This window comes from Anser cygnoides, chromosome 9, assembly GCF_040182565.1.
Source record: "Anser cygnoides isolate HZ-2024a breed goose chromosome 9, Taihu_goose_T2T_genome, whole genome shotgun sequence".
NCBI classification, from domain to species: domain Eukaryota; kingdom Metazoa; phylum Chordata; class Aves; order Anseriformes; family Anatidae; genus Anser; species Anser cygnoides.
In genome coordinates this window covers 6,308,382-6,320,671 of record NC_089881.1, presented here as the reverse complement: position 1 = coordinate 6,320,671, position 12,290 = coordinate 6,308,382, and the positions used below count along the sequence as shown (strand labels likewise).

Here is a 12,290-nt window from a genome sequence, read left to right as displayed (position 1 = left end):
TCTTTCTAAAGGGAATGAAACAAATAACCCTTACCTCAGAGCTGCCTACACTGACATCTCCTAATTACCTGGGTAAGTTGTCTGCATGGCTAGAACTGTCCAGAAAAGAAAATCAGCCAATTTTGTATATACCAAAATGAAATACAGAGCTCCCTTTGGCTTGAGGCTTAGCTTGTATGGCTGAGTCCTGCTGAAAGTGATTTTACAGGTCACACAGAACTGAGCGGTGGCAGGATTCAAACCCTTTTGCAGTTTGAATGCAACAAATGTTCCCAACAAATGAGGCAGGCTGAAAAACATCTCAGGAATTTCACAAACTCGATATTATTGATAGCAATGTAAGGACTGTATTGATTACCATGCTAACATATTTGTTGATTTATTAAGACAGGCACTTCAGCATCCTGTACTGAAAATCCAAATTTTTGAATATGGATTTTACCAAAGTGCATCACAAAACCATCTCTGTACCATACTTGTACCCAATATTAAAAAAAAAAGGGAGTTTTACAAAGATACATTTAAAAAAAATGTTTTTGAAAACTAAAGATACCAGTAGTTAGAGCTAGTCCAGTCCACAAATACAGGTCAGTTTTCACATGCTCTGAATTATTCAAAATTAATTGTTCCCAAAGGTGTATTTTGTGCAATAAGGTCAGTAAAAAGGTGGCTATTTTTATATTCAAAGAATCCAAAAATATAAATTCAGAGTGTTTTCAATTTGAGATTGTATTTGCATAAATTTGATTTTATTTATAACAGAAAACTGGGTCAAGAATCATATGTCTCCATAATAACCTTTTCTTATTCTGCACTAAAAAAACCTCACCACCACAACCAACAACAAAAAACCATACACATGCAGTCAGCATCTATGGTACTGTGACCCAACAGCATAGAAAAATCTTCAGACAAGGTAAGAAGGCAAGAATAAGGTATGAAAAATAGACGTAGCAAGTGTCATGGGATTGGTATCACTTCTGCCTCTCCAGCTGCAGAAGTACGGCTGCTGCAGGTGGAGAGAAGGCATGCATGGAACTCATACCGTCTCCCGAGAACATGAGGCAGATGGAGTCTGCTGGTTCTTCCGTGGTCTGGTGGTTTGAGCAAACTGATCTAACCTGATCAGTTTGTTCCTAGCAAAACAGTGGGAATTTTGTGGCCGTGGCTGCAGGACAGGGAAAAAAAGAGAGACAAGAGGTAGCGCAAAGCTACATTATTTTTTAACTTATTCAACCTGGATATCAACGTGGAAAAAACTTGAGATCATGTATTTATGATATGCAATGAGAAGATAAGCTGACTGTGTTATCACATTAACTTTAGTGAAAACTGTATGAAATGCTGCTTCAAAGCTGGATTTTCAGTTGTTCCTGTATCAAACTGGACTTTGCAAACAACTCAGTAAACCAGGAGTAGGAAAGGAAAAGCTCTTAAATATTTTTGCATTGTACCTGTTTATTATTTTTGCTTTTGCAAAATGTCTTGGCTCTGGATGATGCAGTCCTATGTTTGACAAAATACTGGTAGCCATATAGAATAATTAACATTCTAATGAAAGAAGTGCAGATGTGAACAAGTTCTCTTTGGTAGCAGTGGAGGAAAAATGGTGGATTTGATGAATAGGCATCCACCAAAGAATTTCTGAGTGTTCACTTTTCCCAACATACTTTGAAGTATTCCTCAAAGTTTAGCCGAGTACAAGAAAACATCAGCATAAAGGAGCCTAGGGGTTTTGTCCAAACGTTCTCATCATGTCTGAATCATTACAACAATCATTTCTAGCACAGTGTCCTTCCTTTCCTCTGTCTGCTCATGGAGTGATAGCAAGCTGAGAATGATGTGAGCATGTGCTAGGCTCATCACATTCCCACCCACTTTGGTATCCTATTCAAAAATTGTTGTAAAACCATTTTGCTGCTTGAGGAAAAGGCTGTATTTAGAGGCACAAGACAGAACATGTTTTTTTTTTTTTAATGATGAATATGCAGTAATTACCTATGAACTCAAAGACTAAGGAAACTGTGCATTGCTCTAAATGGGGAAAAAATGCAAAATATTTACTAGTATATATATGTACTTATAAGAGATACATACAAAACCAATTAATGCTAATGTATGCTTGGAAGGGAGAATAAAATAACTTTGTGGACAAACAGTACTAGAGGGTCTTGAAAGTATCGCAAGTCTTCTAAAAGATATTATCCCACAGTGACTTACGTCATCCTTCATTCTTTGACTCCCTTCCTCCACTGAAGAAGTTTTTGATGAAACAAACAAATTAAATATCTAGTAAGAGTTGGAAGTATTAAACACTTTGATACCCCAAAGCAAGAGGAGCTCATTCTCATTCTGTTTAATCTTTTGAGGATGGAAAAGTCTTAAAGTGAAGTCCATAGCTCTGAGCACTTTCACGTCTTACTGGCAGCTGAACGCATTCGTATTGCTGACCCATATACAGATATTTGTTCTCAGCTTCAGAGTTTTCAACTTACTACCATTCCTCCTTCCAGTAAAATGGACAAATCTATCCGCAGCTTCTTTTTTAATATGATTTTTTAAAGGCACAGTAACAGCTCCAGTTGAATTATTTGTTATGAATGACACTGATCCTTTGTTCAGGGGCTCTAATCTATGAAATTGGTATGGGTGATATCTAGAAAATTTTAATTGGAACATTTTCTGTAGCGGAGTAATCATTTTGACTACATAGTATATGAATATGTTCAGACGACTGACTATACAATAATTTGTTCTGATGGCACTGGGGTATTAATCAGTCCCTAAACAAAACAACTATTCTTCTTAACCAAGTACAACAGTGCACACAGCAAGAGTAATGTCTTTTACTCCTTGTTTTCTAAAAGGAGTAAAGTGAGCATTAGATATATGGTCATTCTCACACCCTGCATTGGTGTTGCACTCAGTTTCCTAATAAGCAGTAGGTAAAAGATGACAACATTTCCTTAGCTTTAGGTAAAAACAATAATCTTTGTTACATCAGACTTTATTTATGGATCTCCAAAAACAAGCAAGGTTTTTGTGAAGATCCAGAAGAGTCTACACAGCAAGAACAGTTCAGCATCTGTGTGGGACTCCAGAAGCATTGGCACTGATGTATCTGCCAGTCCCAAGATATGTCACGTCCCTAGTCTGTTCTACATATATCACTGAAGAGTTAATATCCACTCCCAAAAGGGACTGCAATAAAATTCAGCTTCTGCAAAGTCTAAGAAAATGAGCTTTGTTTCATGAAAATCTGAGATTATAATGAGTAGCTGAGCAGTTATTTGCAAGCTGAATGGCTGCTAAATATAGCCATTCCATCAGAAGTTTCTCATATAGTGGATCTCTAGATAAGCGAACAACCTGTTTCTGCCATGAAAATGCCTTTATCTTTAAAATGCTATTATTTGAAATATTTTTACTCTTTAAAATAACTGCTAGTAGAATCACTGCCAGGCCAGACTGAGTGAAAGTTCCCTCTGAGACAGCACTCTGAGTTTAGACTTCTCTTTGCAGCAAATTCTTGCTCTAGCAATGCTGGTTTTGAGCTTTTTCTGACATTAATTGCTGTAGAATTGGAAAGAAAGGACTTAGGACTTGAAATTACAAATGTTTGCACTCCCCCTCTCCCCTCCCCAAAGTCACCAAGTCTGGTATTAAAGATCAGAGCAAACTTCTGTAATGATTCATGAGATACCACTACCCTCCCTCTCGAGCTCCCTGATTGCCTGATTCTGCATAGACATCAATGGGGGCTTTTATTGCTATTTAATAATAAATGGTATTTTGTTTGCCTACCTGACACTTTTATTAACTTCACTTTTTTGTGTATGCACACATGTTTCTCCAGGCATGATTTCTCCCCAACTCCCCCATATTATCCCCTTTTATTTGGGGGAGGGGAGGCTGAAGAAAAAGTGCAGCTTTATTTGAAGAGAATTTGTCCCTAATCTGTTGCAGCTGTAGGGGACCGTTTGGCCAATTAAAGAGAACAGACTTTGGCTCCTTCCCAAATGAGGTGACCACATGTTACACTTGGATTGGTCACCTCAGGGGAATGGTGGGTCACAGGGGCATCTGGTTGTCATTTCCTCTCTGATCAGCATGAAGCAAGCATAAAGCAGCAAAGAGGAAAATACATATGTTTTCTTTATCTCTTGTCTTGTCCTGCAGCATCGAAAGGTCCAGAAGCTTCTAGTCAGAATAGGAGCATCTCCTACAATGTGATGCAGTCTAGGATTTGGGAATGAAAGCTATATATGTGCTTTGCTTAGTTTTGAGGTGTCATTAACTTATTTCTGTCTCTGCTATGGTAGTGTAAATGTGAAGGATCTATTAATGTAAAGCAATTAGAGTAGCGTATACTGGTTTAACTGATTGCAGAGTTTCTCAAAGATAGGAAATATGCTCCCTTTTACAAGACAACAGCCTACTTCTGCTGTAGGTGAACAAAAAGGTAAAGAGCTGTTACTAGGCAATAGAGGTTTGATAATAAATAATATAAATAAGAAGACATTGTGATCTTTAGTGTCTCAAATGAGTGATGTAATCTTACACTCAGCACGGAATGTAAACTGGGAATTATGAACAATTTTATTAGTTGATCTGTAGCTTAATTGACTTCCAAACTGCACATACACCTAGGGCTGAAATACAGGCTACCAGAGCCATCACAGTGAGGTTGTCCTCAAAACATTAGAAACATCTGGTTTCAACTAAGCTCAGGTACTAATAAACTAATGCCCATCATGAAGGGGGAAGTGCTTCAATGAACTAGCCAGGTCAGTGAACTCATTTTCTTCTGAATGTGGCTGGCCCCCATTTTCAAACTGTTATGGTTACCATAGACTGGTTATTTAGCTTAGTAAATGAAGTAGTGTCAATGGTGAAAAGGTTGTCTTGATATGAAGCTTTGATCTTTTCAGTGCAATGAATTTCTAGTTGTAACATTTCCATTCCAAGGTACTGAGCAGTACAGTAGCTAAACATTCAAGAGCAAATTTCTGCATGGCAGCTGAGTTGATAAATGTGTTTTCTTAGCTAGCGTGAGGCTGTTGGTGTTAAAGGGGCTGTGAGGTCCACTCAAAATTGTTTGAGAGAAGGTGAGTGCACATGGAGCAGCTGATGAACCATGGTAACCTCCTTGTAAGTCTCTGCCTTGATCAGAGGTTAGAAAGGAAGCAATGGTATTGATCCCCACGTGGTGGAACACAGCAGATTGTGCCATGGCCTCAGGGTATGGATCAATACCAGACCTGGCAAAAGCTTTGCCAGAGAAGAATTCAAAAGTGAGGCATATGTTAAATTATGTATGTTATTTTCAAAGCAGGGACTTTGATCAGACATAGTTACTCTAGTCCCAGATTTAAACCTCTTAAATTTCTTTGTAGTGAAATAAGAAAGATCATGTTTTAATTTCCCTCTGGCTTCATTAACTCCCTTCTTATTTCTCCCCTAACAGAATTTAGTTTCATTTTTTTTGGAAACTGTCCTCATCTGAAACCTAAAACCGCGGGCCAGCCTGCCATCTCCTTAGTGATACGATCTTTCTCCAAATTTATCCATTCATACATCCCACTCCATTGTTGTATTCTACTTTTGTCACATACTTAATTTTCCAAACTATTTTGTGTATAACACATTTGTCCGACAAATCTTATGATTTTAGTTCTAGTATCCATGCATAATCTATTTACTTTTTGATTTGCTGTTTGTTGTTGTTTGGTTTTGTTTTTTATAACTCATTCTAAATGTCATGGAACACCTGTACAACAAAATTGAAAGTCTTATGTGGTTACTGGTTAATTCTTCTTTATTAAATGGCTCTAAATTTAAAAGGAAGAAGGGGTAAAATTTAGCTTTTGTCAGTATCTTTTATTTTTTCCTCTGGATCCCTTTTCCCAGTGGCCAACAGTAAAATATCAGATGCTGCATGGAATTCTATTTTGACACTTTTCAAGAAGACACAGAGAGCTGAGTTTCCAGGCTTTGTAAAATATAGTAGCTTCCCCCCCCCCCCCCCCCCCCCCGCCCCGTCAAACTGAAGCTGAGAATATCAGAAGCTTTCCTTTAAAGGCATTCAGTTTTTGAGATTATGTTAAGGCTGAAAAGCTCAGCCTCTGATTAAATTTCAAACATATTCAACTTAAAACTTAATCAGACCCCCTGGAGAGCTGACCACTTAGCAAAGATGACTGAATGGCGAGTTATTCTATTTTATAAAGCTTGGTCTGAGACTTTCATCCAAACCTGTAGAAGCAGTTGGTAACTTTAGCAAACATCTTGGTTACTAACTAAAGAAATATGACATGTAGCAAACTTTCAAGTCTTACTGTGCTTCGAAAAGGATGATTACTTTCGTTACAGGGATGAGGTTCTTGGTAAGACAGTTGCTAGCACTGTGTTCAGTGCCCAGTAACGTAACTCTTTCCTTAGAAATACACAACGAATTTCTAGAACATAGTAATTTATGAACGCATGATCTGTCTAGAATATGTGGCATAATAAAAACAAGTGACAAAATCCTGAACCTTAACAGCTCAGATTCAGATTTCTCTTGCATAGTCTAAAATTTTTCTACTGTATTTTGTGGTTAACAATGCGAATTCTAATGAATTTCCAAATTAGAGAAAGGACTGGGGCTAAAACTGAACTCTTTCTGCTTTTAAGATATGGACTTTTGAATTTTGAAACTTTAAGCTGATTTATAGATACATTTAATCAATTAAATACTAATAAAATAATAATAAAATAAATATTAAAAAAATAATGGCAGATACTAAATAATTGTAGGCATGTCTTTCAGATTCACAAATGCAATATTTGGAACATTAAAATACTAATCTGGAAATCCAGATAGCAGCTTTTCAGTCTCTGGACTGGTTAATATCAGAACTGAAGATAAACAAACTATGGTCCTCTAACCTGCAGAGTTTGACTGACATCATGTTGAACTAACATATTTTGACCCTAAGGAAATATAAAGAGAGCTTTTTCCAAGGTAGAAGGAAAACTGCAGGGCTTTTTGGCTAAGGTTATCTTCATCCTCCTTTGTTCTCCTTAGAAAACCTGATTTGTAACACCTTCCAGAAACACGAAGAAATAGCAGTTTTGTTTTGGATTAATAAAGAACAGCATCATTTGACCAGATGAAATATAAACTCTAGTACACATGATTGGCTTAAGTAGAAATATTTGAAGCTACTGGATTGGAGGTAGTTTGGGTAGGGGAGGACACATGGCTTTATCTGTGTAGATTAATCATACAGAGCACAGTTGACTCATCTTCTGTCTCCGTTTTATTGCCTCAGATCAGATGAGTATTATATCTTGCAAACTGAAGCATTTGTTACTAGTTGTTCAAAGTTCAAATGATGTCTAATTCCACAATTCATCACAAATGTCTTTAGCTTTTATGAAAATAAATTTCAACCCTTAAAATTAATTTTTCTCTTAACTTTCTCTTGAGAGCAGCAACGTTGCTCCTGCTGAAATAAAAACATTATGAAAATGTTATAATAATTCTATAGCCTTTGGGAACAGTTCTGTGAAATTGAATAATTCTATACCTTTTAGGGATCTGTACAGTTTACAGGACAACAAAGGAAATTATATCATTGCTGCAATAGTTCTGTGATTTTAGGAAATTTTTTTCATCCATCAACATGTGGAAAGACAGTTCATAATCCAATTTGATCGCATCTCTCTAAAATAAAATCCCTGATCCAATACAATTATGAACTACCCCTGAATTTCCAGCTTGTTTTGTCCAGGTCATTCTCCAATATTAAAGAATCCATAATACAGGAAAGAAAATATATGGGATGTGCTTTCTTTTTTCAGGCATTAAATAATAGAAACAAACAAAACTGAATCATAAAATAAATCCACAACCAACCACCAAATAAACAAGCAAACAAAAAACGAAGAAGATACCATGTGGCTATGCGGACAAAATTGATAGGTAGTCCAGTAAACTGAAATTGTTTCCATGATCCAGACCATTTTAGTCCTCTTCTTGAAGGAAAAAAAAAAATAAATCATGTATTAATATTATTGATTCAAGAAGTAACATGATATTTTATCCCATAAAACTACAGACTGTGATGGAAATTTTCAATATGGCTGAAAGCTGATTCAGTTCAAATATGTATCTTAGGCAAGTTTAAGGAGATGGACAAATGTGAAATCTGTAACACTGCTGTAATATTTATAGTTTGTTTGCACAAGACCTCTGGTGAGCATGCACTGTTTGTTTAGACAAGTGCTACTGGATTTCAGAACTGGCCCACAGGTCAGAGTCAACACGTCACAAGCACTGATGGAAAATGTTTCAGAAATGTTCTACCCAGGACTGCAAGTCAGGTTTTTCCATATTTGCCTAAGAATGTAACCCAGAAAAACAAAGATGTCACTGTTGTCATATTTTTTTTATGTATTGTATTTGAAATACAGCAGTAACTTCCCAACTTCTTTGTGTTTTACTTTGTGCAAAGTAAGGTGCGTCTGTGTTCTCTACAATACATATGAAAATGAATAAGTAGTCCTAAATTTGCATGTTAATAGTATCAGCAGCAAAGTCTCGTAGTCTTTTTGAATATTGCTTTCTGTTTTCTCTGCGTGGGACAGTAGTTTCAACAAGGGATAGAAGAGGAATGCTGATATTGAAGATACCTCTACTGTCTTGTACATGCAATTAAGTACTTGGTTTTTGGTCTTCATTCAGTTGATTTTAAAACTGAGATGTAAAGGAACTCTTGAGGGTATTTTAATTTAATTAAATTAATTTAGTTATTTAATTGTATGCAACTCCTTATGTTGGATTCATGCCTGTGACTATCATTGTTCATAGCTATATTCACAATAAGACAAGCTAAACAGGGAGTAATCATGAGGTGAAGTTCCATTTAGTGAGGAGATACACGAGCAACAATGGAATTAATTCAGAAGAAATGACTTCAAATAAAACTGGAAGCAAGTCATAGAGATATTTGAATGACATCTGAAATAATATTGTAGGAAATAATCCAGAAGAAAACATGGTTTGGTGACTTGGATGGATGACTTCCAGTCCTGCTTGGCTTTCATGTGCAGGACATGGGATTTAGATTATTTCAGCAAGAACTGTATGTGCATACCTTTAAGGAATTGTGAAGTTATTTAACTTGGACTAAAATGTTTTGATTTCACCACAATTATTCTGGCTGTGATCAAGGCATTCAGTGCAGATTTCTGGAGATATAGGAACATAACAGACACTGAAGATTGATCCCTCTCATGCAGCAAAAAACAAACAAATCCCACACCACACTACCAAAAAGATTTACTTTTTTCTAATCCTATTTTGATGCCCTTATATTCAAATTAAACCTTAATTACACAAGTAATCACTGACCTTTTAAATTCAGATTATTTCCAGAAATAGATAAGGTGCTTCCTTGTCATGTGAATTCCACAATTGTTGGCAGACTGAAAACTTTTTTAAGCTCGGTTTGAGTATCTAGGTTGACATATTTAATTTCAGTATATTTTAGATTCAATACCTCTCTTTTGTAATAGACATGTTCTCTCCTCAGGATCACATTTGCCTCTTATTGAATATACCCTCTTGTTTTCTGTAGAAGAAAGGAGCAGTAAAGTACCTAATGATCTGTACAGAAAGATTCACTTTAATTTCAGTAGAACCTGTAACAGCCCTTATGGAAATCTTGGTTGTTTTTCCAGAGTAATAGTGCACATTGCAAGACCCTGAAGAAACCACCACCATCACACCTTGCAGCTAACTGCAAGGAAAATCAATCAGATGCAAACTTGATCTGAATTTCTCTGAAGGTTTTTTACTTCCCTGGGAATCCCAAAGATTGAACTAAGCAAGAGACTTAGAACTGCAGCAGTATTAACAAGGCTGCTAGCATAACCCATTGTACTACTGATTCTAATTCCAGTTTGCACAGTACCAATATTGGATTATGAGTCCTTCTCTATGTAAAGGTATGCTTCATTGATATTCCTGTAACTTTTCATCAAAACTCTGTATGACAGAAACTTTTTGGTTTTCCTGCCTGTACTTCACTCATTTCTATTGCCATCCAAAACTTGTTCTTTGCTTTTCTTTTGGCTGAAGTTGAATCTTTATTTTCTGCATTTTAAGCATGTTACTATGCGTACTTTGAAACAAAGACAGACTATTCATTTCTCTTTGCATCAGACTTTCACATATTTGATGACTTATACTCATTGGCACTCTTCTCAGTCAAAACAAGCCTTTTTGCTCAATCTATACTTTTTTTTTTTGGGGTGTTGTACAACTCTGCTTTCTGTCATTGTACCCATTGAACTTGTATATGAACCATACACTTTATTCCTGGGGATTTTGGTAGAAAAAACACCTTTGCAAAACTCTCAAGTCTTTAAATTATGAACAGAAACATCCTTTTCTTATTCAATCACATCACTTATGGATTTTACCGGGAAAACTTAATGTCCTTCGTATGCTGTGTTGTACAGATCTATCACAAACCAGTTAACAAGGACATTTCAAGTAATCTAATTTTAATTTACGTAGCCTTTCAAAACTGGATTTTGCAATGTATGTGTAGAACAGGGTACATCCCTGCTTAAAGTGCAAGAGTCACTTGGCCACTAAAGTGCAGTATTTGATCTCGCACTGTGAGCATTTGCTGTGGATTTATGTTTTATTATCGAAGCGCAACCTGGATGTAACAAACTGCAAAGTGTTTCAGGAAAGAGTTAATTTCTTAATATAAATTGTTTCCCAATGCCATGCTAGGAAGGAATAAGTAAGAACTTGATAAGTGGAGGAGATGGGAGGGCCATAGATTTGTAGGCAGAGCAGGTGATAATGTAACTGGTAGAGATTACAGACTAATTATGGGAAACTACCAATTGACTGCCAAGTGTGCAAGATGCACAGCACGATAGAGCAAAGGGGTAGTTGTTGGGGAGCAAGCAAACAAGAACTTTTAGGTGCTCTCTAAAGCACTGGGTGAACATAGCTCCTATTAGTAGTTTGCCCAAGATGAGTTGTGTGAGAGGGAAGGACAAAAGAATAGTGAAAGAATGTTTTTACAGATGATTTTTCTTTCAAATGTGACTTTTGCGTTATATCTGAATGTTTCCTAACATCGTGTGCCTTGCTAATAATCAGCAAATACTTACATATCAGTATGAATGAACAAGAATTCCACTTTGTAGTATGTGTGAAATATTCTTGAAAAAAACCATAAAAGTCATTTTCTGCTGTATAAAGGTCAGGTTTCATTCCAACTGAGGCTGCATTTTGAACAAATCCTTGGTATTAGCCACAGCTTTAGATGGTATGAGGATTGGTGGAACACTGTTATTCTCAAGTACAGGCACTGAAGGGTAATTCAGTCATTACATATTTTAATACAAATTACAGCTTCCTGAGGAGCAACTATAAATAACCCTCTGCTGCCGTGTGCGTAACAGGCAGATGAGTGTCGCACTCTTGCTGAGAAGCCCCATAATTGAGAACCAGATGCTTCTAAGTTCTAGCATGGATTCTGGTCTTCACTTCATGTGCGTGCTTGAATGATTGCCTACATCAGTGATATGTAATTAATTGGTTAGTTACTGGGAATGTGCAGAAGATATAAAAGCACTACAGAAAGTATTTCAGGAGGTGTGTTATTACTCTACTTCCTTCTCATAAGATCCAGGCAGTGTGAGCTGTTGAAATGTACCTACATAAATATATGTTTCACAAAAAAGGGGTGTTAATATTTAGATGTTTGTTCTATTCTCTTATCAACTGAAGTGTGAATATAGTTCTTACAGCTTTCAATATTATACAGTAATGAAATCTTTTACTTATTTGATAGGTAGGTAACGTTGATGCGTTTAAAGCCTTAGCCATCAGCTAGGGTTTTATGCTGGTCTCAGCTGTTAGTGTGGATATGCTGAAGGGGATATTTCCTTTTATATCATTATAATCTTTATTACCAATATGAATGCTACTGGCTTTAGATGAAGATGGCATTGTAACAAAATGAAAATATCACTTCCATAGTAGCAGAAAGCAAAGTAAACCAAATATATTTGTGATGTTTAAATGAATGACTCTGTAAGCTGGGAAAAGGACAAATACAGTCATATGCACTTTAACACTGGGTATTACAACAACTGAGGTATGTTGTAAGTCTGAGAACAAGTGTAGGTGTCTCATATACTTAAAAGATGAGGTTACTTTCCTAACAACTCTGTAACAGCCCTATTTCTCACATTTCTAGCAGTTGTCAAAG

General features: G+C 36.4%; 1 protein-coding gene across 3 annotated transcripts in view; it reads left to right on the top strand.

The window, feature by feature from the left end:
- The window catches only part of LOC106040346 (uncharacterized), a 596,086-nt gene that overhangs the window by 280,287 nt on the left and 303,509 nt on the right, over window positions 1-12,290 (top strand). For 2 of the 3 annotated variants that reach the window (XM_067002028.1, XM_067002027.1), the window contains 2 exons: window positions 12-72; window positions 5,468-6,001. In XM_067002028.1, coding sequence (XP_066858129.1) covers window positions 12-72; window positions 5,468-5,619 — 213 coding nt within the window. In that variant the 3' untranslated portion in view covers window positions 5,620-6,001. Of the gene's footprint in view, window positions 1-11; window positions 73-5,467; window positions 6,002-12,290 lie in introns of those variants that run through there. The other variant, XM_067002026.1, reaches the window with a different exon arrangement.